Raw genomic sequence first — 23283 nt, 5'->3', positions numbered from 1 at the left:
ACAGACCTTCTCCCACAGCCACCACATCTGATTTTGCGGGCACAGCTGGAGGAAGAGCCACTCACTTTGTGGTCCGTGTACGTGAGCGCATTATGGAACGTTTCCAGCAGATGGCAGTAAAGCATTTGCAGGAAGGGGAACCTTCTCAGAGTTTTCACGAAGGTGATTTATAGGCTAGCAATAGGGCTTACTTTGTCTCATGGCTGATGGAGCATTACTTCTACGGGTGAAAATCGTTAATTAAGTAAATAAGCACGTCCTAAGGACTTGAAAAGGTGGGCCTGGGCAGTGGGTGAGGCTCCCTTCTGATAATTCTCACCCCCCCTCCTATGTGCCTGTGGCCCTTGTCCTGCCCCTCTTCTCCTCCTCCTCCTCCTCCCAGACTCTTGCTGAGCCCTGATCAGCCACCAGCACCCAGAGCAACAGGGGTTCATCAAGCTGACAAAGCACTGAGCTCTCAGAACTCAGACGACTGGCTTAGATGAACTGCTCACGGTTCAAAGTCAGACTGCTTTTTCACCACCTTCCCTCTAACGCTGCTCTAGACTAGTGCACTGGGGTCGTTGAGCAGCAAGCCAGTGAGATGGCTGATGGAAGTTCCTCTGGAACTGCCTCTAGGGCATGAGGGCAGCTAAATGTTCCTCTTCTGGCAGAATGAAAGGTGTGCTTCAGGGGGGCTACTTGATGTGAGCTGAGGAGAGGAAGTTCTAGGAGGAGCGGGTCTGTGCACAGCTCTGCCAGGGGTCGTGAACCAGCCCCTCAGAAGGGCCAGCAGTATAGCTGGGTCTCACCGTCCTTTCTTAACGCCTTCTCTCCCAAGCAGGGGTCCCAGCACAGGATCGATGGACTCCTCTAGGTTTTCAATCAGCACCACCTCCCCAGCTTCCAGGGCACGCTCGACAGTTTGAAGGTAGCTGAGGAGACAGGTGGGCGGAGTAAGCCTGCATCAAGGGGTGGACTGGAGACAGTCAACAGGCAGCCGTGGCCCTGAAGCACAGCAGTAAACTTGGAGGCACCGCTATCTGGGATGACGTCAGACAGCTGGCATATTTTTCTCTAGCTAAAATGATATTTATGTGATCTGAACTATTTCTTATAAAAAGGGAAAAGTGACAAAATGCAAAAAAGAATAGGAAAATTAACTGTCATCCTTGTGTCATTTACATTTTGGTATTGCCTGTAGGTGTCTGGATATATTTTCAAGTTTATTATTACTATTTCTATTTATTTTATATTATTTATATTTTTATTTACGTCTGCATTTATATTTGTTTATTTGATCCATGTAGCTCATTTGTTCTATAACCTGGTTTTTGTGCATAAAATGTAAACATTTTCCCATGTCATTAAATATTCTTCTATAACAATATTTATGTGCCTGGGTATTAGACTGTATTGATACACCTTAATTTATTTAACAATCAATTACCAAAAGTTAGGCTATTTTTAATTTTTCAATATTATGTAGAGTTTAACAAGCACATAAAAAATTGATTTCCCCTAAATAGATTTATAAGTTCAATGTGATTCCAATTCACACAATAAATAACAATATAACTTTATAAACCTTGACCAAAAATCTTAAAGTTAATCTAAAAGAAAACAATGAGAATGCTTTTTTTAAAAAAATAAAAGATCATGAAGAATAAGAAGAGGGACTCACATTAGCTGATAATAAAATATTTCTTATAATTTCAACAATACAGATATGTAGAAAGAAGTCTTAAAGAATATCATACACCAAAAGTTGGGAGTGTTGGGAAAAAATGATGAATTATAGGGCCTATTTATTTCTTTGGGTAACTCCCCTCACCTTCTTATTTTACTGATGATATATTACTTTTGTAATGAGAAATGCCACAATAAATGTTACTAAATATAAAACGAAATAATTAAAGGCTGGTATAGTATTGTATAAATAGAAAAGAATAAAAGCTAATAAAATATTTTAATATAGAGTAAAATGTCATCTCTAATTAATTGGAGAAAGGATGGAGAATTTAATAAATGGTATTGGAACAATGGCTAACCACTTGAAAAGTGAAAATTACGTCTGTAACTTATATAGTACCTGAAAATATATTTCAGGCGATTGGATTTTAGTGTAAAAAGAAAACCATAAAAAACTATAAAAAATCTTCTATATGAATATTTATATAATTTCTGGACAGAAAAAAGAATTTTCTAAATATGATTTATAGAAGAAATGTGACATATCTGACCAAAAAAAAAAAGTTGTAGTATGTCAGACCTCACAAAATTAAAAGGCAAATGACACCCTTGAACACTTTTCCATTCACTGATGAAGGGAGATTACACTTAACAGTCTTAACCCATACAATCTATAATGTAATCTTTGTATTCAAATAATACACAACAAATCTAGAAAATCACCCAATAGAACAGTAATCAAGGGACATGAACAGAGAATTAATTACTATATGTCAGGAACTATTTTCAGTACTATGGATATAAGAATGAGTAAAAAGAACAAGTACTTGTGTCTAAAATGCAGTTATTGGTCAATTAGAGAGGAATATTTTAATCAAAGTTTGAAGGGAAGGCCAGGATTAGATTACCATGACTGATGACACAGATAAAACTATGTTGTGTCCTACCTCAGCATTCATTTCTCACCTACCCTCTCTATAAGAAAGGATCCATCCGGGTATTCAACATGTGATTTAACTATTTTCTGAACATCGCATGTTTGATTTAAACAACCGTGGGTGGTCTGGACCCCTGGACAAGCATGTTTGGGACATGTGGCCAGGGCAGCAAGCCTCACGCTGGTGGTTGTATGTTAAGAGTGGATAAACGTGGGCTTTGAAGTGAAGACCACCTCGGTTCCAATATTGCCTCCATTAATTTTTAAAAATTTTAACTAATTATTTTTAAATTGTGGTAGACTATTGTCTACTACAGCCCCTGGGACCACCATTCTACTTTCTGTCTCTATGAATTTGACTACTCTAGGGACCTTATGTAAGTGGAACTGTACAGTAGTTGTCCTTTTATGACTGGCTTATTTACTTGGCACACTCATCTCAAGGTTCGCCCATGCTGTAGCATAGGACAGAATTTCCTTCCTTTTCAAGGCTGAATAATATTTCATTGTATTGATACACCACATTCTGTTTATCCATTCATCTGTTGATGGTCACTTGGATTACCTTCTACCATTTGGCTATTGTGAATAACGCTGCTTTGAACATGGTTGTGCAAATATCCATTGCCTTTAAAACTGTGTACTCTTGGGGAAATTACTTAACTTGTGTGAAACTCTATTTCCTCAAATGAGAAAATGGTACCAATAACACTAACCTCATTGGTCGTGTGGATTAAAAAGCATTTGAGGTAAAGCTCCTAACACCAAGACCAACACATATCGACCACCTAATAAGTGATCTCTGGCCCTCTCCCTCCTGTTCATTGCCCCATCCTATTTTTCTCATGTCTCCTAGAGACACAGAACAAGAATTGAGAACTGAAACTACAAAGCTAAGTTATAACAGAGTGAATGAAGCAGTGGGGGGAGAAGAGCTGAGGCCCATGAAGTGCGGTGGGTGCTGGTCAGACATTCTCCCTGTTGTTCATGTCCCTTGATGTGTGCAGTAACTCCCCCACCATGTACGGATAAAGCCACATGGCAGGTGCAAACGGTTCCGAAGGTTCCATAACTATCTCAGCTGCTAAGCACCCCACTGCAAATGTCCCATCGTTCCTCAGGAGAGAGACGCTTTACGTTTTCTGTGGTTCTGGGGCAGAGGTAGGAACAAAGGGTAGAAGAGAGCTAAGAGAGGCAGTTTTTGACTAAATGTGAGAAAGACTGTAAAACACAGAGCTGTCTGACAATGGAATAGGGTGCTTGGGAAGCAGGAAGTATTCCAGGAGAGATGGGAGGGTGAACACCTGGGCTGGTGGAAGGAGGACTCAGGAATGGGTCGGGAGGCTGACGCTTACGATTTCTAATGAGAAAGAAAAGCACATATTATACTGAGTGAAGCAAGTCGGACAGAGAAAGACAAATATCATATGATATCGTTTATATGTGGGATCTAAAACAATGGTACAAATGAACTTATTTACCAAACAGAAATAGAGTCACAAATGTAGAAAATAAACTTATAGTTACCGGGGGGAAAGGGGGGAGGGACAAATTGGGAGATTGGGATTGACATAGACACACTACTGTATATAAAATAGATAGCAATAAGGACCTACTGTGTAGCACAGGGAACTCTACTCAGTACTCTGTAATGACCTATATGGGAAAAGAATCTAAAAAAAAGTGGAGATATGTATCCACTTTGCTGATCCACTTTGCTGTACAGCAGAAACTAACACAACACTGTAAACCAACTGTACTCCAATAAAAATAAAGATAAAAATATGAAAAAGAAAGAAAAGCAGAGACTCAGTACCCAAGCATCTCTCACTGAGACATTTCCTAAAGTGAGAGGAAAAACAGGAGAAAACTCCTGGAGGAACCAGGAGGATAGAAACAACCCACAGCGGCTTAAAACCTGCTCATCACATTTTTTCCCTCTGCATAAACGGCAAGGTGGGAACTTCTGTGCACAGCCACCTACCCCTTCTGGCCAATCTGGGTGACCTGGAGGTCCTTGCCATACTTGTTCTTGATCCATTTAACGCCTTGTAGCTGAGGGTCCACCATGAGTGGCCAGCGCTCGCAGCTGAGGAGGATGGTGGCATTCTCCGTGGACATACGGTCTGCAGGGAGGCCCTCGTTCTGCCAGGCAGCCACGTCGGCATCATCCGTCAGCATCCTCAAGGGATCTAGGTTGGGGGTCACTGGGATGGGAACCTGGTGGGGAAGAAAGGTCACACATGCTCAGAACAGAAGCATGCGCTCTCAGCTGGGGGTGGGGTCTGCAGCTCACTCAAAGGACAGAACTCCTCTAAAAGAAAGACCAAACCCCCCCTGAGGAGCACTTTCCTGGCTGTGTCATTACTCCTGGAAGCAGGCTTTCTTAACGTCCTGATAGTCTTTTTTCTCCTGATGGATGAACAGCAGCAGAGATTCTGCCCGTGTCATCCTCTGTTCTTCAGTACATTCACCCAAGTCAAATGTCTACCATAGATCATTTGTATCTTAATCAACAGCCTCCATCGCCCTCATCCATGTTAGCAGGGTCACTTCCTGCTACATTTCTATGCTTCACAGACCAGGCCCACACCAGCACGTACTGACCACCCTCTCCTCTCAGCATCACCACTTGCTGCTGATGCCCAGCTTGCAAAGGACTGCAGACGCTCCCCTTCCCCCTGCCATGGACAACCCCACCCCCTGGAAGGGCTGCTTGAGGACTTCTCCCCACACTGAGAGGCCCAGGAACAAACCACCAGGCCAGGGAATGTCTCCCCTTGGTCTCTGTCCACCCTGGGAACCCTTCCTTTTCTTCTCGTTGACCTCTCTCAGCTCATTTAATTCTTCTACAAGTAAGTGTTTTCATTGGAAACACATATACTTTTTAAAACACTGGGGTGAAATTCACATTCCCTAACCACTTTAGAGTGCACAAGTCAATGGCGTTTAGTACGTTCACGATGGGCAACCATCAGCTCTATCTCGTTCCAAAACATTTTCTTCACCCCAAAAGGAAGCCCCAAGTCTATCAGCAGTCACTCCCTATTCCCTGCTACCCCCAGTTCTCAGGAGCCTCTAATCTGCTTTCTGCCTATACAGATTTACCTATTCTGGATGTTTCACATAAATGGAATCATACAATACGTGACCTGTTGTGTCTGGCTGCTTTCACTTAGAATGCTTTTGAGGTTCACACATATGCCCTTTAACCTCTCCAACTTTCTCTTCTCTGCAGTTCGTCTTCCCAGTTTTCTCAGGAAAACCTCTCCAGACCATCTCCTTTCCCTTTAATTACACCTGCTAAGGGTACGAATGGCCAGTGCTATACCTTCGAGCAAACCTCAAAAGGGAAACCAGCCACTGGAGGTTCTTATCCTGGGATCAGAAGTGTATTTCAATAGAATTGTTTTCCTTTGTAGTCATATGCATTCTACTTTATACACTAAAAAACATTACTGTGAGAAGGATTCCATACGTGTTACCAGACTGCCAAAGGGGTTTGTGGCATAAAAATACTTAAGTATCTTAAGATGGGTCACAAATCAAGCCTCGGTATATTTAAGAAAATTGAAATCGTATCAAGTATCTTTTCTGACCACAATGCTATGAGACTAGATTAAATTACAGGAAAAATACTGTAAAAAATACAAACACATGGAGGCTAAAAATATGCTACTAAATAACCAAGAGGTCATTGAAGAAATCAAAGAGGAAATCAAAAACTACCTGGAAACAAATGACAATGAAAACACGATGACCCAAAACCTATGGGATGCAGCAAAAGCAGTCCTAAGAGGGAAGTTTATAGCAATACAATCCTACCTCAAGAAACAAGAAACATCTCAAATAAACAACCTGACCTTACACCTAAAGCAATTAGAGAAGGAAGAACCAAAAAACCCCAAAGTTAGCAGAAGGAAAGAAATCATAAAGATCAGATCAAAAATAAATGAAGGAAACAATAGCTAAGATCAACAAAACTAAAAGCTGGCTCTTTGAGAAGATAAACAAAATTGATAAACCACTAGCCAGACTCATCAAGAAAGAAAGAGAGAAGACTCAAATCAATAGAATTAGAAATGAAAAAGGAGAAGTAACAACTGACACTGCAGAATACAAAGGATCATGAGAGATTACTACAAGTAAGTATATGCCAATAAAATGGACAACCTGGAAGAAATGGACAAATTCTTAGAAATGCACAACCTCCTAAGACTGAACCAGGAAGAAATAGAAAATATAAACAGACCAATCACAAGCACTAAAATTGAAACTGTGATTAAAAATCTTCCAACAAAAGCCCAGGACCAGATGGATTCATAGGTGAATTCTATCAAACATTTAGAGAAAAGCTAACATCTATCCTTCTCAAACTCTTCCAAAATATAGCAGAGGGAGGAACACTCCCAAACTCATTCTATGAGGCCACCATCACCCTGATACCAAAACCAGACAAGGATGTCACAAAGAAAGAAAACTACAGGCCAATATCACTGATGAACATAGATGCAAAAATCCTCAACAAAGTACTAGTAAACAGAATCCAACAGCACATTAAAAGGAGCAAACAACATGATAAACTGGGGTTTATCCCAGGAATGCAAGGATTCTTCAATATATGCAAATCAATCAATGTGATAAACCATATTAACAAACTGAAGGAGAAAAACCATATGATCATCTCAATAGATGCAGAAAAAGCTTTCAACAAAATTCAACACCGATTTATGATAAAAACTCTCCAGAAAGTAGGCATAGAAGGAATTTACCTCAACATAATAAAGGCCATATATGACAAACCCACAGCCAACATTGTTTTCAATGGTGAAAAACTGAAACCATTTCCACTAAGATCAGGAACAAGACAAGGTTGCCCACTCTTACCACTATTATTTAACATAGTTTTGGAAGTTTTAGCCACAGCAGTCAGAGAAGAAAAAGAAATAAAAGGAATCTAAATTGGAAAAGAAGAAGTAAAACTGTCACTGTTTGCAGATGACATGATACTATACATAGAGAATCCTAAAGATGCTACCAGAAAACTACTAGAGCTAATCAATGAATTTGGTAAAGTAGCAGGATACAAGATTAATGCACAGAACTCTCTTGCATTTCTATACACTAAAGACGAAAAATCTGAAAGAGAAATTAAGGAAACACTCCCATTTACCATTGCAACAAAAAGAATAAAATACCTAGGAATAAACCTACCTAAGGAGACAAAAAACCTGTATGCAGTAAACTATAAGACACTAATGAAAGAAATTAAAGATGATACAAACAGATGGAGAGATATACCATGTTCATGGATTGGAAGAATCAGCATTGTGAAAATGACTATACTATCCAAAGCAATCTACAGATTAAATGCAATCCCTATCAAACTACCAATGGCATTTTTCACAGAACTAGAACAAAAAATTTCACAGTTTGTATGGAAACACAAAAGAACCTGAATAGCCAAAGCAATCTGGAGAAAGAAAAACGGAGCTGGAGGAATCAGGTTCCCTGACTTCAGACTATACTGCAAAGCTACAGTAATCAAGACAGTATGGTAGTGGCACAAAAACAGAAATATAGATCAATGGAACAGGATAAAAAGCCTAGAGATAAACCCATGCACCTATGGTCATCTTATCTTTGACAAAGGAGGCAAGAATATACAATGGAGAAAAGACAGCCTCTTCAATAAGTGGTGCTGGGAAAACTGGACAGCTACATGTAAAAGAACGAAATTAGAACACTCCCTAACACCATACACAAAAATAAACTCAAAATGGATTAAAGACCTAAATGTAAGGCCAGACACTATAAAACTCTTAGAGGAAAACATAGGCAGAACACTCTATGACATACATCACAGCAAGATCTTTTTTGACCTACCTCCTAGAGAAATGGAAATAAAAAATAAACAAATGGGACCTAATGAAGCTTAAAAACTTTTGGACAGCAAAGGAAACCATAAACAAGAGGAAAACACAACCCTCAGAATGGGGGAAAATATTTGCAGATGAAACAACTGACAAAGGATTAATCTCCAAAATTTACAAGCAGCTCATGCAGTTCAATAACAAAAAAACAAACAACCCAATCCAAAAATGGGCAGAAGATCTAAATAGACATTTCTCCAAAGAAGATATACAGATTGCCAGCAAACACATGAAAGAATGCTCAACATTACTAATATTTAGAGAAATGCAAATCAAAACTACAATGAGGTATCACCTCACACCAGTCAAAATGGCCATCATCAAAAAATCTACAAACAGTAAATGCTGGAGAGGTTGTGGAGAAAAGGGGACCCTCTTGCACTGTTGGTGGGAATGTAAATTGATACAGCCACTATGGAAAACAGTATGGAGGTTCCTTAAAAAACTAAAAATAGAGCTCCCATATGACCCAGAAATCCCACTACTGGGCATATACCCTGAGAAAACCATAATTCAAAAAGAGTCATGTACCACAATGTTCATTGTAGCTCTTATTTACGATAGCCAGGACATGGAAGCAACCTAAGTGTCCATCGACAGATGAATGGATAAAGAAGATGTGGCACATATATACAATGGAATCTTACTCAGCCATAAAAAGAAACGAAATTGAGTTATTTGTAGTGAGGTGGATGGACCTAGAGTCTATCATACAGAGTGAAGTAAGTCAGAAAGAGAAAAACAAATACCATATGCTAACACATATATATGGAATCTAAAGGAAAAAAAAATGGTATGAAGAACCTAGGGGCAGGACAGGAAAAAAGACGCAAATGTAGAGATTGGATTTGAGGACACGGGGAGGGTGGAGCGTAAGCTGGGACGAAGTGAGAGAGTGGCATGGACTTATATATACTACCAAAATCGATAGCTAGTGGGAAGCAGCTGCACAGCATAGGGAGATCAGTTCGGTGCTTTGTGACCACCTAGAGGGGTGGGATAGGGAGAGCGGGAGGGAGACACAAGAGGGAGGAGATATGGGGATATATGCATAGCTGATTCACTTTGTTATAAAGCAGAAACTAACACACCATTGTAAAGCAATTATACTCCTATAAAGATGTTAAAAAAAATGAGTCATGTACCACAATGTTCATTGTAACTCTTATTTACAATAGCCAGGACATGGAAGCAACCTAAGTGTCCATCGACAGATGAATGGATAAAGAAGATGTGGCACATATATACAATGGAACATTACTCAGCCATGAAAAGAAACGAAATTGAGTTATTTGTAGTGAGGTGAATGGACCTAGAGTCTGTCATAAAGAGTGAAGTAAATCAGAAAGAGAAAAACAAATACCGTATGCTAACAAATACATATGGAATCTAAAAAAAAAAAAAGGTTCTGAAGAACCTAGGGGCAGGACAGGAATAAAGATGCAGATGTAGAGAATGGACTTGAGGACACGGGAAGGGGGAAGGGTAATCTGGGATGAAGTGAGAGAGTGGCACTGATATATATACACTACCAAATGTAAAATAGATAGCTAGTGGGAAGCAGCTGCATAGCACAGGGGGATCAGCTCAGTGCTTTGTGTCCACCTAGAGGGGTGGGATAGGGAGGGTTGGAGGGAGACGCAAGAGGGAGGAGATATGGGAACATATGTATATGAATAACTGATTCACTTTGTTATAAAGCAGAAACTAACACACCATTGTAAAGCAATTATAGTCCAATAAAGATGTAAAAAAAAAAAAAATTGCGTAAGAGCCACAAACAAAGCCAGAAAAACCCCTGCTGGGCGGCCACTGGGCTCCTCGTCTTCATTCGCTCAGCTAATGATCGTCCTTTCAAAAATTTCCTTTTCCACAAGTGTCGAAGGAGAATAAATAACAGCTTTATCTTTTGTTTATTTCCCAATGCTGTAAGTTCAGCAAATCATCAGGTGAATGAGATTTTATGAGCTGATCTGTTAAGCCAACCACCACTAGACGGTATGGGCTTTGTGTTCCAAGGAAACACCTACGGATGAATTCTAGAATACAACCCTTACTGTACGTGGTGAACTTTCTGTGCTGACTCTCACGGCAGCTGCTCTTTATGACTCTCATCTCATCCACTGGACTGTTCTGCCAACATCCTGGTCTTGAGCGTCTTCTGTACCTCCTGCCAGTGGCGTGTAGGGCAGGCTGAAGACTCAGTGAATATTTGTTCATTGAGGACTGTGAGTGATGTGAAAGTGTCAAGATGTAACACATCCTGATCCCTCTTCAGCTGAGAACTACCATTTCCCCATTTCATCATGTCAGCGTAGAGGGAGGAGTTGGGAGTAACGTCCTCCCACTCACACTGAGAACTGAGTACACATGACCAAAGTAGATAAGCTGCTTTCATAAAGGGTGTCTGTGGGTCACAGACACAGATGGGGGACCTTTGGGGCCCGGTGACAAGGTGCGGTGCAGCATTTGGGGAATGCTCCTCCACTCCTGCTATGAAGTTTGGCACAAGAGCAAGAAGGCTGGAGGGAGATACAGGATGCGTTTGGGGCCTCTTGGCTTTTATAGTTTTGAGGAGTGTCAGGAGACAGCCTGGGGGCGGTGGACCGGCGTTCCCATGGAGACCCAGGAAGAGGAGAGGTGCCGTGCTCAGGTGGCCTGGACGGCAGTGGAGGACAGTGCAGGGCAGTGTGGGAGGACATGGGCACACAGGTCTCCTTCCTGGGTCTCAGCGGTCACTAGGGGATACTCAGGTGGTTGTGGGGGGAAGAACGCAAGTTGGGACTCAGAGGTTTGTGTTATTACTGTCACATGAGCTCCCTGGTCCCCACAGGCTGGTGGCGTCAGGACAGATGCGGGCTGGACTTACCTGCAGCTGGTTCAGGTAGGGTCTCCAGGTCCCATCCATGAGGCTCCGCCGATATTTCTTTGTAAAGAAGCCCAGGTACGAAATGAAAGCCGCAGTAAGTAAAACGTCTCCACATAATTTCCTTTCCTGTTGTTTGAAGTTCTGCACAGCTTCTGTCCACCTCACGTTTTCAGAGGCCAGTCCTCCCACCTATCATTTCAAAGAGCAGAGAGGGGAGAAGACACGTCATACCACAGGCTACAGAGCCACGATTCAGCCACGGAGAATGCATGGCACACGCTTCACAGCAGGAGACTCAGGACATCATTTATGTGGCCCTTCTGATCAATAGGGGGGGCGGTTTGTACCGGCTGCAGTGAACACTGCAGTCAACGAGCCCCTATTCTCTGTTCTGTGTTACGTGGGCTGTGGAGAGACAGGTCCTGAATGCAGCCTTCCAGGCTCTGCCCTTGACAGGTGTGGAGATGAATATGCCCACCTCGAAGAGCCGTGAAGAGGATTTAGTGTGACCATGTGTGTTCATCACTTGGTACTGTGTCTGGTCCTCAAAACGTAACAGAAAATCATGTACCTCTCTCTTCTCCTCCAAATGCTGGAGATGTGAAAGTAAATAAAATCAATTGCACTATAAATAATTCACAGTGGGAGGGGAGATCGGCGTGGTAATTAAGACACGGAGTCAGATGCACTGAAATACGGGTGTGTGCCAAGTACCAAGACTGCAGAACAGGGCCCGATTCTGAGGGGCCCACGTTGGGGGGCGCCCTCTCCCAGAGGATAGACACTGTCTACAGAGGACTGTGAGGTGGGCTGTTCGGTGAAGCTCGGCTTCTGTCCTATGACTGATCCCTTTTTCTTCCTGGAAAGATGGCATCCTAGGATGTCAGAGCTGGGAGACCTGAGGGACTTGCCCACCGACCATTCCCACGCCATCTTAGATCACACAGATAAAGACCAGAAAGTCGAAGTGTCCTGTCTTCTGACACTTCAACCACCCCAGGTTGGTGGGGACAGGGATGGCTTCAGAGCTGCCCTGTCCTGAGTCCTAGAGCAGAGCTCCACCTGCCTCCTATGAGGACCAACGCAAAAAAGGCTCCAGCTGGGCAGAGAAAGGCTGCGCAGAATTCTGGAAACCAAACAGGGAACTGAACGGAAGACAGGCCAGCGGGGAGGTCCTGACTGCTTCCTGCACGTTAGTGGACGAGCTGTCGCTAGACCACACCATTCAGTGAAGACGATCATCCCAGAGCTCTGCAGCAGCAGGTTCAACAAACAAGGGCACAGACACACCTGAGGCTTCACCTCTTGTTACTGGAGCACGACCGAGTCAGTGACTGTTATGACTAATTTCTCCCTGAACTAGGAAACCTGGCTTTGTTATATACATAAATGGGGGCTGGAATAAATGGGAAAAGGGATCGATTCCACTTCCTTTCACTGGGGAGGAAGGTGCTGTAAAAGGCTCTTGATAAAGAGAAATCACATCCCGTGGACACTGCTTTGCAGGCTCTTAGCTGATTCATGATGAGAAATATAAACCATGGGGGATTAAAAAGGCTACACATCCCCTGACACTCGTCTCATCAGGAGCTGCTGTCTGTGCTCCCTCTCCCTGGATCTGTCACTGCTTTGACCAGTAGAACGCAGAGGAAGGATGTTGAGCTGGCTTTTGGCCCCAGGCCTTAAGAGAGTGGGACTTTCTACTTCCTGCCCTTGGAACACTTGCTCTTAGAGCCCTGAGTGGCCGTGTAAATGACCATCCTACTGTAGAGACCAAGGTTATGGTCAGCAATGTTCAGGGTCAACCACCTGTCTTGTTCTTTTCTGCTTCTATCTCAGTGCCTCATCCTGTCCACACCCTTATTGTCAAATATCCCATAGGTAAGAGCTTCAGGGTTTGCCTGTCGAATGCTAGCTTTGTCCTTTAACGTTCCCTCTGGCTGACGCTCTTGTATGTAAGCACGTCACACCTCTCGTAAGCTTCCTGATCCATCCAGTGCCCCAGTCGCCCGACCATCCCTGTGGGAAATCTCCTTTGACCAGACCAGGGTGGCATTCACGCTTTTCACAGGAGGCAGTCCCTGCAGCCCAGAGCATTTTATTATTTGCCCCCTAGTCAAAGCGGCACTCAGCTGCTCATCTATTAATATTTTGCACCTCTGCGGCACCTGACAAGCTCAGCTCGTGTAATTAAAGCCTGCCGAAGAGGTTCACACTCACCAGGCGGTTTGCAAGGGAGATGGTGCCTGCAGTCGCTTCAGCTTCTTGCTGACATTTGAGTTTGTCAGCTGTTGCTTTCTCAAACTTGGCCGTGAGTTTGGCCAGGTTTTCATTAAGGTGCTGTTTAAGAAGGAACACAATGTCTGTCAGTAGTTCCAGTGCTTCAGAGATAGGGTTCACGGGTAGGGGATTTCTAAGGAAGGCCTCCTGGGGGGAGCTGTAAGGGACTGGGGAAGGTGGGCAGGGAGGGGAAGGAAGGCAAACTAGGGGGGCCCTCACGTGAATCCCAGTGGAAGTCCAGAGGGTGCCAATGCAAGTGAGAGGACTGAGCTTTTCTATCCAGCACCTCAGTCGTTGGTCCAGGACCAGGACGGGTGACAGACAAGGAGGGAGAGGCTTAAATTCTGTCTCTCCCTGTATTGGGGAAAAGGGGTTCCAGTAGCCTGACAAAAAAGTACAAGTGCTGCTTTTAGAAGCAAAATCTCACTGAAGCCTGGGAAGGCCTGAAAATGGCCAGTAGGATCCCAGGGTGGGGGTGCTGGGAGGAGCACACACTGTCTGCTGCGGCTGGTTCGTGGGTTGGAATTGGGCTGTCTGCAACCTACGTCTGCCCTTTGCTTTTATTTTTTTAATTAAAAAAATAAATTCATTTAATTAATTAATTTATTTATTTATTTAGGCTGCGTTGGGTCTGTGTTGCTGCGCACAGGCTTTCTCTAGTTGTGGTGAGCGGGGGCCACTCTTTGTTGCGGTGTGCGGGCTTCTCACTGCGGAGTGCGGGCTCTAGGTGCACGGGCTTCAGTAGTTGTGGCTTGAGGGCTCTAGAGTGCAGGCTCAGTAGTTGTGGTGCACGGGCTCAGTTGCTCCGCAGCATGTGGGATCTTCCCGGATCAGGATTGAACTTGTGTCTCCTGAACTGGCAGGCGGATTCTTAACCACTGCGCCACCAGGGTAGTCCCCTCCCTTTGCTTTAAGGTCCCAGGAGTGCAAGACAACTTCACTTGACCTCATCGATTCTCTCCAATTATCCCGAAGTAGAGGAACATTTTTAAAAACGACACGGTTTCAATTTTTTCTAAATTTATCAAGAATTTAGAATTCAAGTGCACAGTCTTTGTTGCCCCCATGATGCATATTTGCATACACAAAGACACCTGGGCACGTGGCAGACACCTCCAGATATGTCTCATGTCTATGCAATAACAGGGCTTCAGGCTGCTTTGTCAGTCATTACCAAGTCACAAGAGAAAGAAATGAAGGGCCAAGTTTTTATAGCCAAACAGCTTAAGAACTAGGTGATGAGCCATCCAATTGACAATGGCAGGCTGGCCACATTCATTTACTCCTCTTCTTCCCGAGACTTCTCTTAAATGGATATGAAGCAGTTTAAAAAGTCAAGCCTACAACATCAAGCAAATATTGAGGGCCACTGGAGGGTGAGGGATTCCAATAGATCTATGGAAGACCACAGATAGAGCAGTGGAAAGGGCTGGAGCAGGGCAGAGGACACTGCAACGTAGAGCAGAAGCTGAGCAGCTCTGCAGAGCCTCACGTACACTGGGGATTTGGAAATGTCAGGTGAGCTGCAGGGGGATGTTGAAAATAAGACAGTCAACTGGAAGCCTTTTGATCCTCCACTCCACATCTCCATCCCCATGCAATGCCACCAGGCACCTGTGTCACCAGCAGGAGAGTCAACAGTGGCAGAGAAAGGATACCATGTTCTGGCATTTAAGATGCATCCAGCAAACTAATGCATACAGAATGGCTAAACAAGGTCCTGTTGTATATAGGGATCTATATTCAAAATCCTGTGATAAACCATAATGGAAAAGAATATTAAAAAGTATGTATATACATATATATATATATATATATATATATATATATATATATATATAACTGAATCACTTTGCTGTAGAGCAGAAATAAATACAACAATAGGATGCATCCACCATAACTCATCCAATCTAGAAAACAAATTCTGCCAGTCTGCCAGATCTGCCCTTGTCTGCAGAGCTATACTCTGCTTTCGATCACTACTCTTGTAAACATGAAAAGACAAGAAGACATTTGATTAAAGCCTAGATTAAAGGTAAACAAGAAGGAAAAAATGACCTGGGAAAAAGAAAGAACTTCAGTCAAAAAAACGGCAACAAAGCATAAAACCCTTCATAATTAGTTTCTCCGGGAGATTCAAGATGTTTCATCCATAAAACAAGAGGACACTAATAAAAGGAAAAGAGAACAGCAACAAAGTAAACTTGTGGAAATAATCTTTATTGTTAATGTAAAAAATAATAAATTCAATAAATTAAAAGATGAATTTGAGGAAATCTAGATAGAATAAGAAAGCATAAAGTGACAAAAAGATGAGAGAACATAGATGACCCGTCAGAAGGTCCAATACCCAACCAATATGCATTCCAGAAAATGAGATTAAAAAGGAAACAGAAGGGAGATATAATATCACCTTGTGGAACTGAAGAAAATAAGTCTCTGCATGCCAAGCACAATGAATAAAAAAAGAATGGCAGCTAAGCACGTCAATGTAAAGTTTCAGACACCAAGAATAAAGAAAAAATTGAAAGACTTCCAGAAAGGCAGAAATACAGTGTATCCAGACTGTTCATCAGACTTCTCACCAGACAAAAAGATAAAGCATTCAGTGTTCTAAGGGAAAAAATTAGCCTCAGAATTTAATACGCAGCAAAATAGTCAATTCAGTTTAAAAATAAAAAGATACGTCCAGACTGGAACATTAGAAAATTTACCTCTTATGTAACATTTCTGAAAAAGTTACTTAAGAACAAGCCATAGCAAAATGAGAGAAGAAATCAAGAAAGAAGCCATGGGGTCCAGAAGTCATTGGAACGAACCCAAGAGAGCAGTGAACGTGATTACTCTCCAAAACTGTTTGGAGCTTTGAGTGGGGACAAGAAAGAAAAGTCTTGGGGGCAAAAGGGGACTCAGTAAAACACTGGATTGACTGGAGGGTTTTAAAAAATAAGGCTATGCCAAAAGAACTAATTGAAGAGAGAGAGAGAAAGAGGGAGAGAGAGAAGAAAGTCCAGGGGCAAAGGTACGTAAGAAAGTAAGTATAACAGCACTGAGATCTTCTATGAACAATATAGACAGGTTCATAGAATATAAACAGAATTTACTGATTTTTTGAATCAGTCAGTGGAGAGAGCATGGGACAATTAATTCTGGTTACAGAACACAATGTAGATATGTTCAGTGCTGGTGATTCGAATGCAAAAGTAATGATAAATAATGATAATGAAGTTGGAGAGAGGAGGGAAGGGGATGAGCTGAAGGAAAGGGTAATAATTTCATCTTGAACACTGAGAGCGCCAAGGAAGCGGCCTCCATATGACTGAACAAGAAGTAAAGGTCACGTCAGAAAAACATAGTTGCTGTAATGATGAGAAGACAGGGGATGAATGTCTTCAAGCCTCATGTAGCAGAAAGTCAGCTGCCTGAAGAAGATACATCAAGAATAGGGATGCAGCACAGCACGCAGACAAGGGTCAGAAATTCAGATGAGCAGCCCAGGAAGATGAGGTAAACTAGTCAGATGAGTCTAATGTTAAAAAAAATAGGGACCGGTGGTGACTGTGACTAAATGCAGCAAAACTCCCTGCTTGAGTGAGAAGCCACTGATTAACTCCAGGGTCACTTAGTGACATTCAGGACTCTTCCGATTATTATAAGACTGGCCAGAAATCAGATTTTTTGTTTTAAATATTGGCAATTAATTACATCTTTGGCAAACACATTGTGCAGGCCAAATAAAACACATTTAAGCCACTAGGTAGCAAGCTCTGAGTGGCATCAACAATCAGAAAAGGGGCTTCCCTGGTGGCGCAGTGGTCGAGAGTCCGCCTGCCGATGCAGGGGACACGGGTTCGTGCCCCGGTCTGGGAAGATCCCACATGCCGCAGAGCGGCTGGGCCCATGAGCCATGGCCGCTGAGCCTGCGCGTCCAGAGCCTGTGCTCCGCAACGGGAGAGGCCGCCAACAGTGAGAGGCCCGTTAAAATAACTTGAGTAAGAAAGAGATCTTTGAAAATGCAGTTCTTGCAACACTTTTCCCGGAGAGACTGAAGAATATGAAAATTATCAGAAGGTATTTTCCCTCCAAAAGCAGTCAAGGGGCTGTTAGTGTTTTGCCCTTGGTATTCTTTCAAATGGGCCATTGTGAGCGTTGATTATCAGTAAACTGGTCCATGAACGTCTGGATTTATAAAGCAAACGTACTGAGAGATTAGCTGCTTTGCCAAAGCATCTCTTCATAGAGAGTCTGGCTGCAGGGATCTTTGAACTAGAGCCTTTAACCATAGAATTTAGTCTATCGATCAATAAACCCGTGAAACTTGAAGCATGCGGCACGTCTGCAATCTCCCGTTTCACAACTTGTAAAACCCTTTTTATCATCATGAGAAACTTGCAGTAAGAATCCTATTTGCCTGGAATGCACGTGTAGAAATGAAAGGTCCAGGGGATGTTTTGGCTTGAACTTGATCATGGTAGTGAGTGATGACCAGGGCTTGCACACGACGGCACATGCAGGAGGAGGTGGTGGAGGGAAAGCAGGGGTCAGTGGTCATCGGAACCCTGGGGGTGGCGGCAGCTCCCTGTGTCCCTGGGGGCTGGGCTCTGGGCTTGTGCTGTACATGCCTTCTCTCCTTTCATCCTCACGGCAAAATCATGAATAGCCAAAATGGACTATTATTGTGTCCATTTTACTTCAGGAAGCTGAAGTTTGGGCTCTGGAAAGGCCTTTCTAAAGGTCACCCATCGGTGAATAGCACAGCATGGATTGGAAGGTCTGCTGATGGGTTTTCAGTTGCTATGTCATCCCGCAGGATTCTGATTTCTACGTCTCACTTTGGTGATACCAATTTTAATGGCAAAGATGAAGTTCAAGGTGTGAATCCACAATCACCTCCATCCCACAATCCTGGGTGAGGGACATACAATCAAAATATCAACAAAAGGCTAATAATTTTATATTTATGGCCAAAGGACCCCCCCCCCCAACCACCAACCACAATATGCTACATACTTTTACAAGCTTCTATAAAGCACTGCAGGTAGCATCACACATGCCCTGCAGGCCCACACATCCACACCGCTGAGAGTGAGGGGGGTGGACAGTGGCCAGAATGGAAGAGAATGGTGCACAAGGTGGGGAAAGGTGGCTAAAACCTACATTTCAAAGGGGAAAAAGGATCTCCCATTTTTTGAAATTACCTACAAAACAGAGGCAGATTCACAGACATAGAGAACAGACTTGTTTCCTATGCCTGGAAAGCCACTTGAACTTCCCAGGCCTCGGTGTTTTCGTCTGTAAGTTGGGAGCAGTAAATCTGCCAGTAAAATTTTGCCAGAAATGTATATAAAGTTGATGTAAAGTTTGTTGTGACCGTCCATGAGGAGCATATGACCTCAAAAGCACTTGCTTTGGGGGCTGATTTTGTAAGTGGGGGAAAATCTTAATTTCAAAGATTAGATCCTTGTGCCAAATTAATTTGGGGTGCTCTTGGGCCTGGAAATCAAAATAGGAAGGGGATTATTTCCAGCACCTAATGGAAGCACCTAGGAAGATGATCCATTTATTCTTGAAGAAGGTTGTTTTTTTTTTTGCGGTACGCGGGCCTCTCACTGCTGTGGCCTCTCCCATTGTGGAGCACAGGCTCCGGACACGCAGGCTCAACGGCCATGGCTCACGGGCCCAGCCACTACGTGGCATGTGGGATCTTCCCGGACCGGGGCACGAACCCACGTCCCCTGCATCAGCAGGCGGACTCTCAACCACTGCGCCACCAGGGAAGCCCAAGGTTTGTACTTTTTGATGAAGGTTTGTACTTTGGGTCACGACAACCTTGCTAGCGACAGGAATGAAGGGGGAGGGGAATGGGGGAGGGATGGATTGGGAGGTTGGGATTACCAGATGCAAACTATTATGTATAGAATGGATAAACAACAAGGTCCTACTGTAGAGCACAGGGAACTATATTCAATAACCTGTGATAAACTATAATGGAAGAGAATATGAAAAAGAATGTATATATATGTATAACCGAATCACTTTGCTGTAGAGCAGAAAATAACACAACATTGTAAATTAACTATACTTCACTAAAATTAACTTTAAAAAAAGAATCTCCCATTTTTGACCCTTTGTTCTTAACTATCAGATGTCCAAAAATATTAGATTCATTGTGGCTAATAAGATAGCAGCTGGTTCCATGGATAATACTGTTCATTTATTATATGTATCCATCTGTCATCTTTTCTTTCCTCAGAGGAAAAGGAAAAAACCTTTTAGGACCAAGGTGTAAACCCATGGTCCAGTGGATCTGTCTTGTTTGGATTATACAGTGTTTGAGGAAGAAATTATAAAAGTTGCCTCTGCTGGGACTTCCCTGGCGGTCCAGTGGTTAGGACTCTGTGCTTCTACTGCTGGGGGCCCAGGTGGGTTCAATCCTTGGTCAGGGAACTAGGATCCCACAAGCTGCGCGGTGTGACTGAAAATAATGATAATAAATGTCTTTTAAAAAAAAGTTGCCTCTACTGAAAAATTAGGAGATTTAGGGTAACAATTTGGTTTTCTTTAAAAATCAGGGCTGAGGGGCTTCCCTGGTGGCGCAGTGGTTGAGAGTCCGCCTGCCGATGCAGGGGACACGGGTTCGTGCCCCACTCCGGGAAGATCCCGCATGCTGCGGAGCGCCTGGGCCCGTGAGCCATGGCCGCTGAGCCTGTGCGTCCGGAGGCTGAGGCGCTGGGGCCTGGAGGAGAGGCTGTTTGCCTCAGGTGGGGGTCACTTACAGCGATCTTGGTTTTAACAGCCGCCAGCTTCTCCTGGGCGGCAGCGAGGTCCGAGGTGGCCTTGCTCAGTGCTTGGCGCTTGGGTTCCACGTCACAGAACACCTCGTAGAACTTCACAATGTTTATGACCCAAGAGCAGAGGCCGGCGGCTGCGTAGGACTTGGTGGCCACGAACTCGGGGTTGAACTCGGGGTCATGCAGATACGGCTTGATGGCCTTGAGGCAGTTCTCGTGAATGTTCTCCTTGTCAAAGTGGATGAGGGAGTCCAGGAAGCCATCCACCTTGGCCATGGTGACCTTGGCGGCCTTCCAGCTGCGGTCCTTGGGCACCTTGCCCCCGGGAGCCACGAGAGCCATCACGGCAGCGCTGACGTTGCTGACGGCCGGCGGCGGGGAACCAAAAGACTTCAGCTCGGTCAGGTTGGTCTGGAAGAGAGAGGCAAGTCATTAGAGGAAAACGAACGCCTCTCTTTGTCCTCGGCCTCTAATGGAGCCGGGCTCAGAGTGATCAGTCTCAAAGGGCCGCTTTGAAGCCTGAGGCAGCCCTCGGAATTTTAAATATCGTGACTCATCAAAAGGGAACCAAGCGACTCCCCAGCGGCTTCAGACTTCCCCGAATGGTTAGCCGAGACTCAGCTAGGTTCTCTCAGTGCTTTGACTCGAGGCCCACCAGAAACACACAATTTTTTCACATTTAGCTGAAAAATATAAGGATGCCAACATACTCTGAAACATGCAGCATGCCATGAATAAAAGACAAGGTTATTATAAATTAATTTCTATCTTGGATTGAAGAGAATAGCACTGTAACCCAACTACTTTTTTTTCTTTAATTAAACTGCCTTGTTCCATGAGCTTGTGCTAACTGCACCTGGCTGTCCTGATAGCAAAGTGGCATTTTCTGCCAAGAAATAATTCAGACAGAAAGCCAGGCACACCCTGTGCCGTCACTGCCTCTGCCTAGACATGGGTTTGTCCTGTGCTCCAAGTTTCACTTGCTCTAGAAAGATATGGCTGAAAGGGCTGACCCTGGAAAGCCCCTTGAACTTCCCAGGCCTCGGTGTTTCCGTCTGTTAAGTCGGGAGCAGTAAATCTGTAAGTGAAATTTTGTCAGAAATGCATATAAAGTTGATTTAAAGTTTGTTGTGACCGTCCATGAGGAGCATATGACCTCAAAAGCACTTGCTTTTGGGGCTGATTTTGTAAGTGGGGGAAAATCTTAATTTCGAAGATTAGATCCTTGTGCCAAATTAATTTGGGGTGCTCTTGGGCCTGGAAATCAAAACAGGAAGGGGATTATTTCCAGCACCGAATGGAAGCACCTAGGAAGCTGCTCCATTGACTCTTGCAATGGTTTGTACTTTGGGTCATGACAGCCTTGTCAGGGACAGCACAGATGTGGCAGATGTGCTCGCATACCTGTGCTAGTGGTTTCCCCTGGGCGAAAGAGGACAAAGTGTGAAAATACAATCAGAAACGAAAAGCCCACAATTTAAAAATATTAATAGTTTGTTAAGCATGTTCAACATGTTGAATTAAGAAAATATAAAAATGTATAAAGATGAAATTGAATTCAATAACCCAGATACATCATTGTTAATATTTCTATATAATTCCTTCCAGCTTTTTTGAATATTCATATATATCTATAAATTAATCACAACTCTGGTTTCGGAGACAGAAAACCTAGCTGAAGTACAAAGGCGGATTTTCTTGCTCATGTATCTGGGGAGGATGGGACGTGAGGACCAGTGGAACTGCATTTTGAACTGCGTCAGCAGGATTCTCTGGACTCTCTTGTTTCTGCTTCTCCAAGTACAGGAGTTTCTTTTTTACAAACCAGCTTCTTCATGTTGCAAGGCACTCGGCTAACCTCTCTGACCTCTACCTGGGCCACTTCCCCAGGCTCTCACTGAGCTCTGGGCACACTCACCTCTTCCACTTCCGTCTTCCCACCTCAGGACCCCTGCCTGCTACCCTCCTTCCTATGCCATTTGCCTGGCTGACCCCTTCTCATCCATCCAGATCTCAGTTCAGAAGTCCTCCCACACAGAAAGACCCTCCCTGCCAACCTCCTCTTCCTAGTCACTGCCTATCTGAGCACCTGGTGATCTGCATAGAAGGGAGGGCAATCGGAAAAGGTTACCACTGTTTCCTTCAGGAATTACTATACTCCTCTCCTTCATGCGAACAGGGACCTCATCTCTCTCGTTAACCACTGCAGCCCCAGTGCCTAGAACAGAGACTGGCACACAGTAGGTGCGCATCATCAACACGTGTGTTGACCAATCAAATGAGAGGAAGGGGTGCCGCAGCTCCAGGCTCACATCCATTGCTTTGCAACTAGAAGGGAGGAAGATTTTTTTCCTCCAACGCAAGTCAAAATTAAAAGGTCCTGGGAAATGATCTTGTTCAGTGAGGTGGGGCTCCTGTCACCAGTCACCGTGGGGCAGGTGATGTGGCACTGCTAATAGGAACACAGGATGCAGGAGACATTTCTCAGAAGAAGGCAGATGTGGTTTTGGATGAGCCGGCATCAGGCACACTCCCCTCCCTGCCTTAGGTCTCTTGTTCTAGCCGATGCCTTGGCCTTGCCTGCTCTTCCCAGGTACCTGCCTGATGAATTCGCTCCTTTCCAAGTAAAAACTTCTCCCTCTCAAGGAGGCCCACACCCATCACCTTCTTTAATACTGAAACCTCCCACCTCCTCAATCCCCTCCCCAGCTGCCCTGGCCCCAGAGCTCCCCCCTGATTCTGCTCTACGGTTTTCTTTTTTCTGCAGCATCTGTCACACTCTAATGTATTGTATAAAGTACG

At 43.8% G+C, this 23283-nt stretch overlaps 1 protein-coding gene across 1 annotated transcript in view; it reads right to left on the bottom strand.

Annotated features, from left to right (window-relative positions):
• The window catches only part of DNAH9 (dynein axonemal heavy chain 9), a gene marked incomplete at both ends in the record, with an annotated part of 297882 nt that overhangs the window by 60157 nt on the left and 214442 nt on the right, over positions 1-23283 (bottom strand). The window contains 5 exons of the mRNA XM_082861738.1: positions 792-914; positions 4593-4828; positions 11411-11599; positions 13631-13750; positions 20467-20892. Of these exons, the coding sequence (XP_082717864.1) occupies positions 792-914; positions 4593-4828; positions 11411-11599; positions 13631-13750; positions 20467-20892 (1094 nt within the window). The remainder of the gene's footprint in view (positions 1-791; positions 915-4592; positions 4829-11410; positions 11600-13630; positions 13751-20466; positions 20893-23283) is intronic.

This window comes from Leucopleurus acutus (assembly GCF_964270905.1).
Source record: "Leucopleurus acutus genome assembly, chromosome: 19".
Classification (NCBI taxonomy): domain Eukaryota; kingdom Metazoa; phylum Chordata; class Mammalia; order Artiodactyla; family Delphinidae; genus Leucopleurus; species Leucopleurus acutus.
Note: the sequence above shows the minus strand (reverse complement) of the source record. Positions and strands in the feature narration are given on the sequence as shown.